General features: G+C 48.9%; 1 protein-coding gene across 3 annotated transcripts in view; it reads right to left on the bottom strand.

Moving 5' to 3' along the window:
• LOC146081227 (macrophage mannose receptor 1-like) overlaps positions 1-18,442 on the bottom strand; it is a 610,592-nt gene that overhangs the window by 12,064 nt on the left and 580,086 nt on the right. For all 3 annotated transcript variants that reach the window (XM_083189333.1, XM_083189332.1, XM_083189334.1), the window contains exon 27: positions 6,498-6,614. In XM_083189333.1, coding sequence (XP_083045459.1) covers positions 6,498-6,614 — 117 coding nt within the window. The remainder of the gene's footprint in view (positions 1-6,497; positions 6,615-18,442) is intronic.

Raw genomic sequence — 18,442 nt, forward strand, 5'->3', positions numbered from 1 at the left:
CAGAGAAGTGTGTGCTTACATGGATATCCGGGACAGATTAGCGCATCTGCTGTAAGTGACTCCTTGCCACATGATGAAACTCAAGCAGGTGCAAAGGGCAAGGTTAGTGCACTACACTACACTACACTACACTACATCGCCCCTGACAGCCCAAACCATATACCCCACCGCCTAACCCTAACCATACACCCCGCGGGCAGGATAACCCTAACCATACACCCAACCCAGGCAGCCTAATCCTAACTATACCACCCCCCATAGCCTAACCATAATGCCCCCATGCAGCCTAACCCTAACCATACCCCCCCGCCACACACACAGCCTTACTCTATCCATACACGACACAGTCACAGCCTAACTAACCATACATACACTCCCGCAGCCTAACTCTACCCATACACACACTCAGGGGCGGATTGGCCCTGCTGGGAAACTGGCCGTTTCCCGGTGGGCCGGCACCTTTTATGCCAGAATCGGCCACCCATCCTCCCTAACTGGGCCGCTGCGGCATCTCCGTGCTGGTCCATGGCACTGTGCCCTAAATGAAGATGGCCACGGCCAGCCTCGAGATTCCCCACAGTTAAAATGGCCGCACTGTGCCCTAAATGAAGATGGTCACGGCCAGCCACGAGATTCCCCACAGTTAAAATGGCCGCCTAGGGGCGTGGCCTAGCGTCGACTTGCCGTGTGAGTGTAACCTCTTCACCATCCCATGAGATCCACATGCCTCGGTGTCATCATTGACTCCTCCCTCTCTTTCACCCCCCACATTCGTGCTCTCTCACAGTCTTGCCGCTTTCACCTACGCAACATCTCACGCATCAGACCATTCCTCTCCACTGACGCGACCAAAATTCTCATTCAATCTCTTGTCATCTCCCGCCTTGACTACTGCAACATCCTTCTCTACCAACATTCATTGGCTACCTCTCGCCCGCCTCGCCTCTCTTCAATCCATTCTTAACGCTGCTGCTAGGCTCATCTTCCTCTCCCGCCGCTCTACCTCCGCCTCCCCCTCTGTCTATCTCTTCACTGGCTCCCCATTCCTTTCCGAGTTCTCTTTAAACTCCTCACCACCACCTACAAGTCTCTCTCCTCCTCCACCGCTCCTTACCTCTCTTCACTGATCTCTATCCACACTCCCTTCGTCCTCTTCGCTCCATCGCTGACCGCCGACTGACCTCTCACCTAATCACCTCCTCCCACTCCTGTGTCCAAGACTTCTCTCGCGCTGCCCCCCTGCACTGGAACAACCTCCCACCACCCATCAGGCTTTCTGATTCCCTTACCTGCTTAAAGCGCTCCCTCAAAACCCACTTTTTTCGACTAGCCTATCCCTCCTCCTAACCTCTTTTGATCCTCCTATCGTGCCTCCGTTCCCCTCCGTTCCTACTTATCCTATTGTTTTTCATTCGTCCACCCACTTATTTTTAGTATGTTAACTCTTATGAGTAGGGTCCTCCTTCCTCACGTACTCACCCTACCTCTTTACCTCACCTGTGCTCCTGTCCTGTTCTTCCCTTCCTCTACTTCATTTTCAGTCTCCTCGACAATTTTGACACCTACTTCTGAACTGATGCTGATTTTAGTTCTACCAGCTATACCCCTATTGGTACTCTTTACCTAGAAAGGCGCCCGCGATTGGCATCGCGGGCAAAAAATCGCGGGCATCGCGGGTACATAAAAAACGGGTGCGACGCGATGCCCGCGATTTTCCCATAGGGATCAATGTTAAAACTGTGATTGGACGCGATTTTACTGTTAAATGCCTCAATGCCCGCGATTTGGCCATAGGAAACAATGTTAAATGGGCCACAGAGCCCAAATAGTCACCCTGAAGTCTGAAATGGCCCCCACAATTGTTAACGCCACCCCACGATCAACGTCAACCCGAAGCGTGGCGAGCGCAGCGAGCCCGCGAGGGGCGGCGGTACGCGTCCTCCGACCTTTTCATACCCCCACTATCCTGTGGAGTTGAGAATAGAATAGTGTGGCGAGCGCAGCGAGCCACCGAGCCCGAAGCGTGGGGAGCGCAGCGAGCCCCGCGAGGGGACGCGGATAGATTAACAGGTAAACGCGTCCCTTCGCGGGCTTCACAGGTGTCCGCGTCGCCATGGACACCTGGGAAGCTCGCTGCGCTCGCCGCACTTCGGGCTCGGTGGCTCGCTGCGCTCGCTGCGCTCGCCACACTATTCTATTCTCAACTCCACGCCGACGTGGATAGTGGGGGTACGAAAAGGTCGGAGGACGCGTACCGCTGCCCCTCTTGGGTTGATGTTGATCGTGGGGTGGCGTTAACAATTGTGGGGGCCATTTCAGACTTCACGGTGACTATTTGGGCTCTGTGGCCCATTTAACATTGTTTCCTATGTAAAAATCGCGGGCATTGAGGCATTGAACACTAAAATCGCGTCCAATCTCACTTTTAACATTGGTCCCTATGGGAAATCGCGGGCATCGCGGGCATCGCATCGCACCCGTTTTTTAGTGCATTCGATGGTCGCGATGGGTAAAGAGTACCCCCCTATTTATACTGTATTTTTCAACACACCCTGTACGTTACCTTGTAATTTGTTTTTTTTGTTTGCTATGTACGGCGCTGCGGACACTTTGCGGCGCCTTATAAATAAACGTACTACTACTACCCACACTGTAAAACACTGCGGTTGTGCTAACCGTCAGTAAGGGTACGTTACCCATTGCTTTTATGTGAATAAAAATTACTTTACAAATTGCACTATGGAGCGCTCCTCTGCTTTTCTTTTAGATTGATTGACCTCCAGAATCCAGGTGTATTTTAAGAAGTTGCCGGTCTTAGACAGACCAGAGTGCAGGAGAACTAAACTTGGGTTAATTAACCCCTATTATGTGTGTGTGTGTGTGTGTGTATATATGTGTATATATATATATATATACATACATACATATACGCCACTCTGCTTCCCACCTCCCTACCTGAATCCTCCGCCACCCCATATCCTATGCCACTCTGCGTCTCTCCTCTGTCACCCTACACCCTTCTTCCCCCCTCCCTACCTGAATCCTACACCACCCTGCGTCCCCCCTCCCTGTATCCTCTGCCACCATGCAACCAACGCCACTCTGCGTCTCCCCTCCCCGCATCCTCCACCACTTCACAACTCCCCTTCCTGCATCCTCTGTCACTCTGCGTTCCCCCCTCACACTCTGCGTCCTGTTCCACCCTGTGTACGTCCTCCCTCCCTTCGTCCTCAGCCACCCTGCATCTCCCCTCCCAGCATCTCCCCTCCCAGCATTCTACGACACCCTGCGTCCCCCCTCCCATGCACATATTCTGCAGCCTGAGGGGCTGGGGACATAGCCAGCAGCTCAGAGAGCCACTAGCCATGCCTGCCACAGCGATGAAAATGGGGCATGGTCTCGCTCAAATAGGCCATACCTCCATATCGGTAGGCCACACCCCAAAAAAATGCAGGTCCCCTCGGGCTGCTTCAAGATATTTCCCGGGCTGGTTTTAATTCCTAATCCGCCCCTGGCCAATAGCATAGTGCTAGTAATATTGGGGGAAGGGGGCACTCCATTTTTTACATTATTTATATTTATTTTTCCTATTTTTACACAGAGAAGCCTGCACCACCTGACTGATCCGTGCAGACTTCAGCCAAAGGCGAAGACTTCATTTGTAAAGACAAATTCCTTCTTAAATGGACAAAACCATGTCCTTCAGGTGGGGCAGATGTAACTTGCGCAGAGATAATTAGATTTAGGCAAGTTATTTTGTTTCTGTGCAGGGTAAATACTGGCTGGTTTATTTTTACACTGCAATATAGATCTACAGTAGATTGAAGTAAAACCCCACAAAAATCTAATTCTCTGTGCACAAGTTACATCTGCCCCCCCCTGCAGTGCACGTGATTTTGACCATTTGAGAAGGAATTTGCCTTTGTGAGTGTACCAAAATAAGGGCCTATATGTATATATAGGTCCCCGCCAGTCCTGTCAGGGAACAGCAGACAGGGAGGGGATGCGCGAGCATCTCATGTGTGCCCATCCCCTTCCGGCGGCTGGCGGTTGGCGACCTGACCACCAGACCCCTGCTGAATGAGAGTGGCTCCATCTATATATATATGGAGTTGTGCCCTGTAATTTGTTCATAAAACCGTGTGGTATCCAGCCCACAGATATTAATTCATTGGTACGAGTATTTGTGTGCTGTACGGGGATTACTTGTATATGTGTATCCAACAAATCTGCACCATGAGTTGCCCTCTGTATCTCCTATATTGAATAGTTTCCATTTGGTCTTTTAGATTTTGAGACCCCCCCAGAGGAGCTGCGATCCTATTTGTGGACATAGAGTCACTTCATTAACCAAGCAGGGTTTATCTAAGCTGGAAAATTGACTGTGGACATTTGCGCTCATGAGACCACTTGTTTTCATCCATACAGAAAGGTGGGCAAGACTCCCAGATTTAGTGGGGGGCCCCACACCTCCTTCCTCTTCCGGTAAAATACTGGCATTCAGGGCTCTTCAGGGAGGTGGCTGGGCTAAAATGACACAAAACGCGTCATTCAGTACCACCCCTGTCCGAAGAGCCGCAAATCACATAATTTACTTGATTGGGTTTGGGGCTTAATGGAGCGTGACTTATTGGCACCAAGCCCCATTCACAGGAATAGCTGCCGAGAGTCTCCTCTCCGGGCTTCTCCTGAAGTGGAGATAAACAAAGTAGGCAAGTATGTTGTACATTCCCCCTGTAAACCAAATCTCACAAGTCACGCTGGAAGTACAGATGGGGCCAGACTATCAGTCTGCCAGCTTACCATATTGCTAAAGCTGGAGTACGGCGGGGACGGGGACGTGCAAACATCTCACTAAGCGGACATCAGTACCTGGCAGACGGCGGAGGCATGATGGGAGCCACTCTGGGAGTGGCTCAATTGGTAAGGGAAAGTCTGCAAACTACTTGCCACTATACAAGTGTAATTAAGAGTGTTTAAATACACTTGTAAAGTGGAAAATAGTTTACAGACTATCCCTTGATCCAGTGTGAGCTCTAGCAGTCCTGAGAGGATGGGAGATAAAAGAAAGGATTCAGCGCAGCCTTGATCCCGGAACCCTCTCTTATCCTGCACCCAGCACCTGGCAGCACACAGCAGCAGAGCATGCAAATCAGGGAGAGTGCCCCGCAGACCCCATCGGTGCTGGCTTCCCCAAGCAACCGCGGGGTCTGCGGCACCATTGTTACACCACTGCCGGGTCCTGCAGTGACAGGAGTCACATAGATACCCAGCATTTGGTGCAAGAAATCCCATTTGCATACATGGGCTTCCTTCAGTCCGTTTGGTACCGGAGTTTTTGCATATTATTATTTTAAGTCCTGGATGCCTACAGGGATAGAAGAGGACATAATCTACCCTGGATGGATGATGAGTATAATTTTATTTTCACAGTTACACTCATAGATTCTACATGGAGAAGTGGACCAAACCTATCAAGATAGGTACGTATGGATGTGTGCAGGGTTTATTAAAGTTATATTTTATTTGTGTGGGTCTCATGTATTTCGGTATTAGTTCTGTAGTTTGACTACAAGTCCCATTTCCAGCATGCACAGGAGGCTTGCTGGGCCTTATAGTTCTACTACTGAACCCAATATCTATTGTTAACACTTTAACTCTTTTTTTAACACAATCTGCCCTTGGTCCCCTTCCCAGGGATGCCAGGTTCAGTCCTGGGATTCAGAGGGGACCCCTTTATTGGGGGGGAGGGGGGGGGGGAGTCCCACTGCCACAGGAGTAATGCTTTGGCTGTGGGACCTTATATATTAAGTGTCCCCGAGCTGTAGCATTACCTTGACGGCTGTTTTAGCCCAGTGCTGGTTGCCAAAAATACCCCTACTCCTTTTGTCCCATGTATTTTTTGGAACCAGGACCGTGCCTGCTGCTGGTTATAGAAATAGAGTTGTACCTAAGTTGACCCCCCCCCCCCCACTGCATATTTCTGCAACCAGGACTGGCTTCGATCGAAAGGAGCATTAAACACAAACACGAGTAGGTAGGAAATAAATCCGTTTGACAGTTAACATTTAGTTGAAAGCCTCGTAACCACTTATAAGAAATATAGTGAACATTTAGAAACACACAGGGTCACATTATCCCTGCAAATATAGGATTTAAAGAGACAGTGGCCCTCTACATTTTTATACACTTTATTCTTTCCTTTTCACACTTGTTTATTAAGTTTTAATATTTCACCAATTTTTACCCAGAAATTAATAAAAGTTATATTTTATAACAAATAAAACAGGACGTCCAGTGCACCCTAGCAGCTTTTTCTTTTCTTGTGCAGTAATAGCCTAAACCATGCCAATTTGATCACCTACTTACATGGCCAAATTGGACATTGATTCTACTGCGACTCGTGCTACACTTGGCCAACTATGCTATTTCAAAATATGCATTGTGAAACAATGTACTGTATATTTAAAATAGTAATGTTTCAGAGGCTACCGTACCTTCTACATTCTTAAAAAGTCCTATCCATAATTCCTTCTTTCTATCCAGTAGTGTTGCCACATGGTTGGTTATGAAATCTGACTCAATGGAATCTTCGATTGACAGTAAACTGCTTCCTAAAAAAATATAAAAACACAATATATTCACACATAATATATTTACAAGGAATCATTTTGGTTACATAGACAAACTCCCCAATATAACCCATAGGATTAAAGGGTAATCTACTTGCCACAGATAATGTATACTATAGTCTGGAGATATTGTTAGTTTTTATCGAGATCCCACTATTTGTCATGGCAAATATTAACTCCTTATAAGTCAAGATGAAATAGTTTTTCCACATTTAGAGGACATTATTGGATACTAAGGTTGATTCACATCTAGAGGCTGTCTTTGTACAGAGCTCAGGTGGGGATGGAGTCAGACACCAGTGTGTGCTTGCCACTGAAGGCTAGGAAGCCAGGTTTTTATCTGCAGAAGACAGGGAGAACCATTAAAATCTGACACTACATTGTGGAAGCTGTAGCAGCCAACCAAGCAGGGCCGTTTCTAGAGGCGGACAAGCCGTGCAGCGGGGCGCCGCACGGCTTGTCCGCCTCTGTTTAGCTGCTAGGGCGCCCGCCAGCTTCCCCCACGCTGCTGTCCCCCCCCCGCACGCCCCGTCCGCCGCCCCAAAAAGATGCTCTCTCTCTTGGACTTGGAGGGGAGAGGAGCGCATAAGTCTCTCCTTCCCCTCGCTGTGTCACTGGGCTGTAAGCCAATTAGCTCGCGGGCCGGCAGCCAATAAGGAGCCAGCCCGCGAGATATGATTGTCTGACAGCCGTCATAGTGAAGGGGAAGGAGAGATGCGCTATGCGCTCCCCTCTCCTCCCCTGGGAAACAGAAGCAGCGGCGGCGGCAACGGGACGACGGAGACCCGGACTCTGCTCTCCCCAGCAGCAGCAACGGTGAGTTGTGCTGTTGCTGGGATATTTATCCTCTGGCACTGTGGGGGCATATAGGTCTGGCACTGAGGGGAGCAGATGTGTGGCACTGTGGGGGCATATTTGCCACTGTGGGGGAATATATGTGGCACTGTGGGGGCATATATGTGGCATTGTGGGGGCATATTTGGCATTGTGGGGGCATATGTGTGGCACTGTGGGCGCATATGTGTGGCACTGTGGAGCATATTTGGCACTGTGGGGGCATATGTGTGGCACTATGGGGGCATATATGTGGCACCGTGGGGGCATATTTGGCACTGTAGGGGCATATGTGTGGCACTGTGGGGGCATATCTGGCACTGTGGGGGGCATATCTGTCGCACTGTGGGGGCAAAGCTGTCACTGTGGGGGCATATATAGGTGGCACTGTGGGGGCATAGCTCTCACTGTGGGGGCATATATGTGTGGCACTGTGGGGGCATAGCTGTCACTGTGGGGCATATATGTGTGGCACTGTGGGGACATGTGTGGCACTGTGGGGGCATATCTGCCATTGTGGGGGCATATATGTATGGCACTGTGGGGGCATATTAGTAAATGGCATCAGTTGTGCGGCAGCGGCGCGTTGGGCATAATGTGTAATAGGCATTACGTTGTGGGGAGTATTGTGTACTTGCCATCATGATGTGCGGCGTAATATGTAATGTGTAATTGGCATCACAGATAAAAAAGTGTATAATGATTTAAGTAGCCTGTCATTGTTTGGCCTTGATCTGTGAGGCGTACTAGGTCACTGTGTGGGGCTTTATATTTTTATGTCACCGTGTGGTCTTCAGCCCGCCAACTTAAGTGCGGGAGGACAATGACAATTCCTGCGGTAACCAATGTCTGGACATGCAGGTTGCAAAAGTGAGATGTAAGGTAATTGTTTTGCTGCTAGACCACACCCTTATTTAAGCCACACACCCTTTTAAAATAAGCCACGCCCCCTATTTCGGCGCGCGCAATTTCTTGTATTTCATGTTATGTATTTGGGGGGGGGGGGGGGGGCGCATTTTTATTTATTTGCCCTGGGAGCTAAATTGTCTAGAAACGGCCCTGCAACCAAGCCATACCAAAGCCTGTGATTTAACCTTACAAGGAAAGTACAAGGAAACAGTCAAGACTAAGGGCCTTTTTCTAGTTCACTCTTTCTGACAAAATCCTTCTTAGATGGACAGAACCATGTGCACTGCAGGGGGGCAGATGTAAAATGTGATTACATTTGGGAGAGTTATTTTGTTTCTGTGCAGGGTAAATACTGGCTGCTTTATTTTTACACCGCAATACAGATCTCACTTTGAAGTAAAACCCCACCCAAATCTAATTCTCTCTGCACAAGTAACATCTGCCCCACAGGGCCGGCGCCACCACTAGGCAGCTCTAGGCATTTGCCTAGGGCGCCGGCACCTGGAGGGCGTCAGTTCGCCCCTCGCCCCCAGCGAACTGTGTAAAAAACTTGCGGCCCCGGCGTCCCTGCAGTGCTGGAGCGGTCAGGGGTGTCCGTGCCGCAGGGGTACCTGCGGCGCCGTCATGTGTATAAAGCGGCGCAGGAAGCGCTAGTTATTTTCTATTCACTGCAGGGACCCCGCCGGCCGCAGCCAGCTTTATACACATCCAATAAATTTATAGTGCAGCTCTTGTGATCTCCATCTTGGATGCAATGCACATGGGACCACTGATCGGATCCGAATTGGTGCTGACACACATGCAATTTGCCACTTTTCATCCGATTTCATGCCTTGATCCATCAAAATTGGATGAAAAGTGTGCAAATCGCAGTAGTGTATGGGTACCTTAAGAGATTTTGTTGTAGATTAACTCACCAGATCAGTGGCAATCACAAGATTTTTAGAGGGAGGTCTCCAAATGTAATCCAAAATCTTCCACTCTCAATGTACTGAGTGTCAGCATTCCTCTGCTGCCTCTCCCCCTGGCTCCTCTGGCACTGCTGCTGCCTGTAAATAGGCCACTGCTCCCTCTGCCACCACCACTTACTGCCACTCTTCCTCTGCCAAACATACCTCCTCTCCCAGGGGTGGATTGGGACACCGGGTCATTTCCCGGTGGGCCGGTCCCATCCTCTTCTGTTGAGGCTGCTTTGCCTGTCTGCAGGCTGGCCGGCAGGCTGCTGTGCTTCTGAGTTTTGCGATCAGCTGTGATATGCAAAATAGAAGCTGTCCCCACTCCCAGTCCTTCAGGCAGGATCACAGGCCGACTTATAGTTTCCCTGCTGCTGGCGGTATCAGCATAGCTAGGAGCCGGGTCTTCCACACAGTTTTCAGCCTGGGAGATCTGAAGTGAGTGAGACAGCAGCTGCAGTAGAAGCTCCGCCCACTTCCTCTATGCTCCTGCAAACTCCGGAGGCCAGACTGCTCCCTTCTTCAGCCTGTGGTCTGTATTAAGTGTGATTGCTATGTATGTATGTATATATGTATGTATGCATGCATGTATGTATGTATGTATGCATACTGTACATGTATTTTCTTTGTGTGTGGCTTTGAATACATCTCTGTATGCTGTTTGTATGTATGCCGTGTATTTACTGTATGCTATACTGTAGATCATACTTGCCTACTTTTATCTTCACCTTTCCGGGAGAAGCCCGGAGAGGCAACACATCAGGGGGGCGGGAGCAAGGCTGACATCACTTGGCCCCGCCCCCCATGACGAAAACCTCCGTGATTTGCGGGCCGTGAGGGAGGGGGCGTGGCTTAAATGCCGCGAAATGACGCGAAATGCCGCGATCGCGTCATTTAAGCCCCACCCCCTCCCCGCGTACCCGCGATTTCATGTAATTTTTAACCAGCGGGTAAGGATGGAGCGGGGCAAATCCCAGAATGCGGGAGACTTGCCCACCTTCCCGGGGGGCCGGGAGAAGGACCCGATTTCCGGGAGGCTCCCGGCCATTCCGGGAGGGTAGGCAAGCCTGCTGTAGATGTGTTTGTATAAATGAAATAATGCTGTGTGTGTATGTATGCTGTGTGTTTGTGTATGTTTGCAGGCATACTGTGTGTGTGTATGTATGCCATGTTTGTAAGCATGCCATGTGTGGGTCTGCTGCAGGGGTGGATTGGTGGGACATTTCTGGGATGCGGGACATTTTGTTGGTGGGTCGGTCTCGTTGTCCATCGGCCTGGCTGGTTTCCCAGTTTTATCATCCAGCCCGGACAAACAGCCCCTCTGGTGACTGGCCACCTGGCGTATGCTGCTTTTCCCCAGCTATTCCCACCCACCTGAAGCTCCCTGCTGCTTTTCCCCAGCTATTCCCACCCACCTGAAGCTCCCTGCTGCTCCTGACAGACACTTCCTTGCATCAGCTGCACAGCGTAATGTGGGTGGGCAGTAGAGAGCCAGCATGGCGTGGCCTCAACATCTGTGCATCTGCTGTGTGAGCTGGAGCCTACCGCAGCTCAGACCCCACCGCAGCTCAGACTGGTGAGACCATCTGCGATGGAGTGTGTGCATGTTTGTGTGCCCTTTGTGTGCTGTTAGTGTGCATGTTTGCGTGCTGTAAGTGTGTATGTTTGCGTGCCATCAGTGTGCATGTTTGCGTGCCGTCAGTGTGCATGTTTGTGTGCCGTTTGTGTGCTGTTAGTGTGCATGTTTGCGTGCTGTAAGTGTGTATGTTTGCGTGCCATCAGTGTGCATGTTTGCGTGCCGTCAGTGTGCATGTTTGTGTGCCGTAAGTGTGCATGTTGCGTGTTGTCAGTGTGTATGTTTGCGTGCTGTCTGTGTGTATGTTTGCGTGCTGTCAAGTGTGTATGTTTGCGTGTTGTCAGTGTGTATGTTTGCGTGCTGTCAGTGTGTATGTTTGCGTGCTGTCAAGTGTGTATGTTTGCGTGCTGTCAGTGTGTATGTGTGCGTGCTGTCAGTGTGCATGTTTGCGTACTGTCAGTGTGCATGTTTGCGTGCTGTCAGTGTGCATGTTTGCGTGCTGTCACTGTGCATGTTTGCGTGCTGTCAGTGTGCATGTTTGCGTGCTGTCAGTGTGTATGTATGCGTGCTGTCAGTGTGTATGTGTGCGTGCTGTCAGTGTGTATGTTTGCGTGCTGTCAGTGCAGTGGAGGTCTGTCATATTTCAAGCATTTTTTTCCTTGTTGCACTGCAAGAGCTTCTTGAGGAGTGTGGCAGCAGAACCAAAAGCCCATCACTGCCAGCTACAGGGACTCATTGACGTTATCGGGGACCATCATGGAAACGGGCGCCTCAGACTACTGCCTCCCCTGATGGTTATGCTGCTGGGATTCATCCCTGCACTGTGACCACAGCAAGGAGGGTGATTAGGAGGTGTCAAGCTGTACAGGGAGACATCACCTGTGACTGCCCCAGGAGCATGGAAGAAAGAGTACAAGAGGCAGGCTGAACTGTGACAAGGCTGGAGAGTACAGGAGGCAAGCTGTAATGCTGGGGGTAGAGGGAGGCTGGGTCTACTGCTAACCGTTCCCTGCTACAGTCTATACACCAACCATTTCCCTTTCACAGCCTAACCTTGACCTCCACTTCCACTGCCTAACCCTCCTGCACCCTCACCCTCCCCTCCTGCAGTGTAACCCTAACACCTCCTGCAGTCTAACCTTCCCCTCCAGTATCTTATCCCTAACCCTCCCCTTTTGCATCCTAACCCTAACATCAGCTCCCGTAGCGTAATCCTATCCCTCCCCCTGGCAGCCTAACCCTAACGGTCCCCTCCGACAGCCTAAACCTATTCCTCCCCTCTTGCAGCTGAACTCTCCTCTCCTGCAGTCTAACCCTAACCCCCCTCTCAACGCCTCCCATAGCCTAATCCTAACCTTCCCCTCCGGCAGCCTTACCCTAACCCTCCCATGTTGTAGCTTAAACCCAGCCTCCCTTCCCTCACCCTAACCCTAACCTATACTTAAAACGAATCTACCCTCCCGCAGCCTCAGAGCCAGATTAAGGTCTAAATGGGCCTGGAGCTGAATGATCAAGGGCCTATTATGCGCAATAATAGGGGTTGCGGCCAGCACCTAATAATGTGGGGGCGTGACCAGTGTTCTGGTTGGGTGGTCTGCTCATGGGTGTGTCTCTATTTGTGTAAATACTTTCAACTAATTATATATACCTGGAAAATGCAGGGGGCTGGCATAAGAAAAATGCAGGGAGATATATTGGCGGGTGCACTCCAAAGGTGCACCCGCAGGACGCCGATGTCCTAAGATACTTGCGGGGTGAGGCGGCACTCCAGTCATAAAAAAATACTAAAAACCGAAACTTGGTAGACAGTATATCAGCACCTTTTATGTGGTAACCTAAGTTTACCACACCATATACCCCGTATACAAATCATGCAACACAATAGTCACCCCTTATACTGTACTTGCTTCTTACACATTATGCCACATGGAATGAGACAAAATTCACACAGATTGAGCAAAAATTCACACTATGGCACACAGATTGAGTCAAAATTCACGTTATGCCACACAGATTAAGGCAAAATTTACATTTTGCCGCATGGATTGAGCCAAAATACACATTATACCAGGCATGTCAAAACAGTGGCCCTCCAGCTGTTGTGAAACTACACGTCCCAGCATGCCTTGACATAGTTTTAGCATTCCCTAATTGCAAAACTGTGGCAATGTATGATGGGACTTGTAGTTTCACAGCTGCAGGGCCATGGGCCCTTATTCTGATCGGTGCGGATATTCCCGCATTCTTACGGAGCGGTCCGCACGCTACGGTGTTTTGCCGCATGCGGCCATCGTCCGTAGAAACGCCCACGTGTCCTCCGCATTCGGACGGACTCACTCTTTAAGAACAGGGCGTGTTTACGGACGACATACAAACCATGCGTGTGCGGGAGAAACACTCAGATTCGGCACGGTATTACAGAGTATTACAGAGTATGCTCGGGAATACCGCATCCGAACGGGAGCCAAGCGGTGCTACCGCACGTAAGCGGAGTATTTACGCCAAACAACCCACTATTAAGTATCTTCTGCAAGACATCACATGACCCACTTATTCAATTACCTATCCTCATAAAAAACTGCTTATTTGGAATTGGAATCAATTAGATGCCAATATATCCTTACAAGCATGCCTAACACATGCATTGCACACATTAACCGTTACAGCAATGTAAGTGCAATGGTTTGTATTACACCCTGTGTAAAAGATTATAAACAATCTACACATATACTGTTTCAAGTGCAAATAAAACCAACAACTGTGAACTTGCATAAAGAATTTATTTCAAAACACCATTAACATAGAAAAAAATATATATAAAATACTAAATTAAAGCAGCAGATCTCGGATGTCCTGCAGGTCTGCTAGAAGGAGCCTCAAATGGTGCTCCGCTCGCAGGACGGCCCCACGCACCCCCTCATCTGCCGGTGTGGTGTCATCTGTGGGCATGTCAAAGGGGCAAAAATTAGTCATGTTATTCATGCATACATTTCACATACTGCGACATAAATTGCACAAATGCTAGGTGACATGTGTGTATATATATATATATATATATATCTATCTATGTAGAGAGATAGAGACACACATAGATAAATAGATATGACACATACATATATACATACATGCAAACTTATTTACTACATACTGTCTTTTTTGGCCTCTACCCTTTACTCTGCAGAAGACATAACAGTCATATTGTTTCTTCTCAGTCACAACCCACCCATGACTAACCAATGACAAGCATGTCATGGCCTCCGTCAATAAGAACTTGTCACAATCTGCTCAGTCTAAGTTCAGTGATGGTTCGTGGCATGGGAGTTATGCAAATGTCAGGAATGCACAGTACACATCCTCAAAATCATAATTCTGTCTAAACCAACCTACAATTCTGTGAGGGCAAAAAAACAATCTGAACTACAGGGGGTGTTTAGGTAGAGGAGGCTCCTGGGACACTGGCAACTTCTGACTCCATTCCAAGGTAGGCTGGCCCCTACTCCATTTATAGCATACATCCTAGAGTTTATCAATAACATTCACCAACAATATAGATTCCACTATTTGATGGGTCATAATCTACGCTTGCAGCAGGTGATTTTAATCCACAAATGATCCACTCATCCCTTTACTCCTGGATCCTGTTTAACTACAACGGTTATGTGGCAGTCAAAATGGACCTCCAACCCATCCCACAAACCTGTGTAATTGAGAGGTGTCCTGGATGAAAGGGATGCCTTGGACACCCCATCTAACCCGTACCTGTATCTGTAGCTACCCACTTTGGGGTCTATATGAATAGTATGGGCCCAAAATTTTTTATCACCAGTGCTACATAACAAATACCAGTACAACTACTTCATGAATGATGCATTATGTTAACATACCGATCTGCTGGGACTCCGGGGCCTGGCACGCCTCCTCCCCCTCGTCATCAGAATCGTCCGGGGCAACCGTGGCCTCCTCAGCCCCCCCCATCGCCAGCTCCTCTGCCACAAGAACCTCCTCCTCCAACTCCTCCTCCACCTCCTCCTCCACCTCCTCCTCCACCTCCTCCTCCTCCTCCTCCACCACCACCACCTCCTCCTCCACCTCCTCCTCCGCCACCAACACCTCCTCCTCCGCCACCAACTCCGCTTCCACATCCTCCTCCACCACCTCCTCACGCACCTCCTCCTCCTCCACCACCTCCTCCACCATCTCCTCAAACATTTGCTCCTCCTCCACTTCCTCCTCCTCCACCCTTGCCGCCACCTCCTCCTCCGGGTCTTGGGCCTCCTCCTGGGCCAGGTCTGCCTCCGCCTCTTCACGGGCCTGTCGGGCTCGGGCTCGTGCTGTGTGGTAGAAAAAAACATCATGGTCAATGTCGGGTCATTGGTGCACATGTATTAATCCATAACAAGACATACATGGAAGGGTGATAATGATGGCAAACGATGCAGGAAAGTAGCTCCTTACTGTTAATGGACTCCAAATTGTGACATTTAAATTATTATGTGATTGTTAGTAATTTGTTCACACATTACAACCCAGGCATTTATCAATGTGTAACACATATTAGATCTGGCACATTGTATGCATCAGAATCCTCAATGCTATGGCATTACATATAAAAGCCACATGACTGCATGTTAACCAGGAAGAAGCACACATAACAGTCTATGGACTTTTAAACCCATGGACACCCACTTATCATGAGACACATTTTATTGTTTCTAGATGCTATGTTGTAAGTGCGAAATTTCATAGCTAAAATACTCACACTCAGCAATTTCGCCCCTGATTTGCTGGAGCAGCTGGGGCTGGCGCCTGCGGAGGTCCGACCACCGCCTCTCCAGCTGCCCGAGGGACCTCCGCACCCGAGTGCGGGCGTAAATACGGCGCCCTGCCGCAGCATACGCCCTCCGCTTATGGCGGTTTGTGATGAAGGGCCCCGCACGGCCCAGCCTTGTCTCCATGACGGAGACAAGAACCCTCAGCTCCGCATGTGTGAAGGGTTCTGCCCTTCGTGTCTCCGCCATGTTGACAATGGCATGTATCAACCAATCAGGTGGTGGCATTGGTTGATCACAGTTATTTGTGTTAATAACTTTATTGTTCATCTTTACATGAACAGCGTCTCTGCGCCAACACAAATGGTGACAAATTTGCATGCCTTCAAAACAGTAGTGTTGATGTATGGCAATGAACAAATCTGATATATATAAAACACAGTGTGTATGCACTTAGCAAATCCAATGACGCCTCGCTCCGCCAAGCAACGCGTGCTATAGCTTAGCAACGCATAGCTGTAGTTAGCATTACTTACTCTATGCATCTATGTGTATGCGTACATTTATGTGTAAAAGACACATACACACACTTGCAGGTATCCTGAGACCAGCATTATACACCAGCCCTGCCTGCCTGCCTGCCTGCCTGCCTGCCTGGCTGCCTGCTCCTTGAAATGTTGAAACATGTGAATAAATTCAAATATCATATATATAGATATATATATATATATAGATATATATATATATATATATATATATCTATATATATATATATATATATATATATCTATATATATGCAAACAAATCAGACATCAACACATGAAAAAATCCCCAACACATTACAGAATAAATCAATGTACTCACCAGTCATCAGGGATAGTATCAACTACAATAATGAAGATATAACAAACACATAAGATCCCTTGAACAAGGTATAATAATTAGCACCTATATTTAACTTCCCCCAAAACTAAGCACATATGATAAATATCTCCTATTTCTTTGCCATTAGGAGGGCAGGCTGGCTAATTTTAGTTTTGTAACACTGACAACTAACACACTGTACTTATTTGAAGGGCTGATTTTGACTACAATTGGTGTGTTCTGTCAACTCGATAACATGTACCTGAAGTATCTTTGCGCCACAGAGTCCCGCAGCTGGTATCCCCTCCGGCATTCAGGGGCGCGGGATGGGCGCATGGGCGGATCTTGCGGCTCAGATGGTACCTCCCACTCATCAAAGGGTATCTCACGCCGCACAGCAATGTTGTGGAAAAATATACACAGGCCCACGATCCTCGACACCATTTCAGGCGCATATTGTAAGTCACCACCAGTGCGGTGGAGCACTCTAAATCGACCTTTTAAAAGGCCAATTGAGCGCTCCACCACTTGCCTGGTGGCAACATGCGCCCGATTGAATGCCTCCTGTGGGCCCGGTGCTGGGTAGCTGTACGGCGTAAGTAGCCAGGGCGTACATGGGTAACCGGAGTCACCCAGAACCCACGCATCACGGCCTTCCAGCTCTTGGAGTCTTTGCCATATCCCGGTTTGTCGGATGACATGAGAGTCATGGGCACTTCCGGGAAACTTCGAGTTGAAGGCGAGAATTTCCATGGATGGGCCACATACCACCATCACGTTCAGTGAGTGGAACAATTTGCGGTTCCTATATATCTTCTCACTTCGAGATGGAGGCACAAATGGTACATGGGTGCCATCCACAGCCCCTATCACATTAGGGAAGCCAGCAATTTGATGGAAGGCCTGCTGGCTTCTGCGCAGGGTCTCGGTGGCAAATGTCATGGCCATGAAGTGCCCCTTGCGCCTGAACATGGCCGACGTCACACGCCTCAGGATTCGGCAGAAGGCCGGCTGAGATATTCCAGCAAGTACTGCCACTACTTGTTGGAATGATCCTGAGGCGCAGAAATGCAACACCGCCAGCAGCTGTGTGTGAGGCGGAATTGCTGTCGTGATCCCGTGTAGAGGTTCCAGATCGCTCTGAATTAAGGTGAGCAGATCCAGAATGACATGTGGCGGTAACCGGTACCTAGTAAGTACCTCATCATCGGGCATAGCAAACAGAGTCACCCGTGTGCGATAGATTCTAGCACGTCCTGGCCTCCTTGGCCGACGAGTGGGGAGAGCCGCAAGTGCCCTTAGCCTCCTCTCCATGTAGCGCATCATTGCTTCAGCAACCTATAAAGAAATGAACATAAATACTGATGCACCTATGCACATAATGGCCATATCCCACTACAAATAGATTTGTAGCCTTCAATACGTACAATAGATGGCCGCCCCGTGAAATCCCTCAGATCCATTTGACTCTATAATGATGACACAATAATATGAACTCAATACACACCGTCCAAAACACTCAGATAAAGGTGTCAGCATTTTTTGCCGACATCATGTACTATGAGACATTTCATCTATTGCTGGGACATGTTGTCCTGCAATAGATGAACCCACACAGGTTTAAGACCTGTGAGTGAAATAGTGAACATGTGACATGTTGCAATAATGCTACACGCACTTTGCTGGCCCAACAATCTGTAGTCAGTGAGGCAATTGTGCATACATTCATACACTTACATTGTTAATGGATATCATATCTACAAGGAGCATGGAAGAGCTTACCTTAGACCCTGACAAGTCCAGATCTGGAGACAAATGATTCTAGCAGCAAGTCACTATTTATAGGGCTCTCACATGTGTGGTCTATAACAGTAGAGATGAGTATTGCATGACTTGTGGCCTGG

This window comes from Crinia signifera, chromosome 5 (genome assembly GCF_055691185.1).
Source record: "Crinia signifera chromosome 5, ASM5569118v1, whole genome shotgun sequence".
NCBI lineage: Eukaryota > Metazoa > Chordata > Amphibia > Anura > Myobatrachidae > Crinia > Crinia signifera.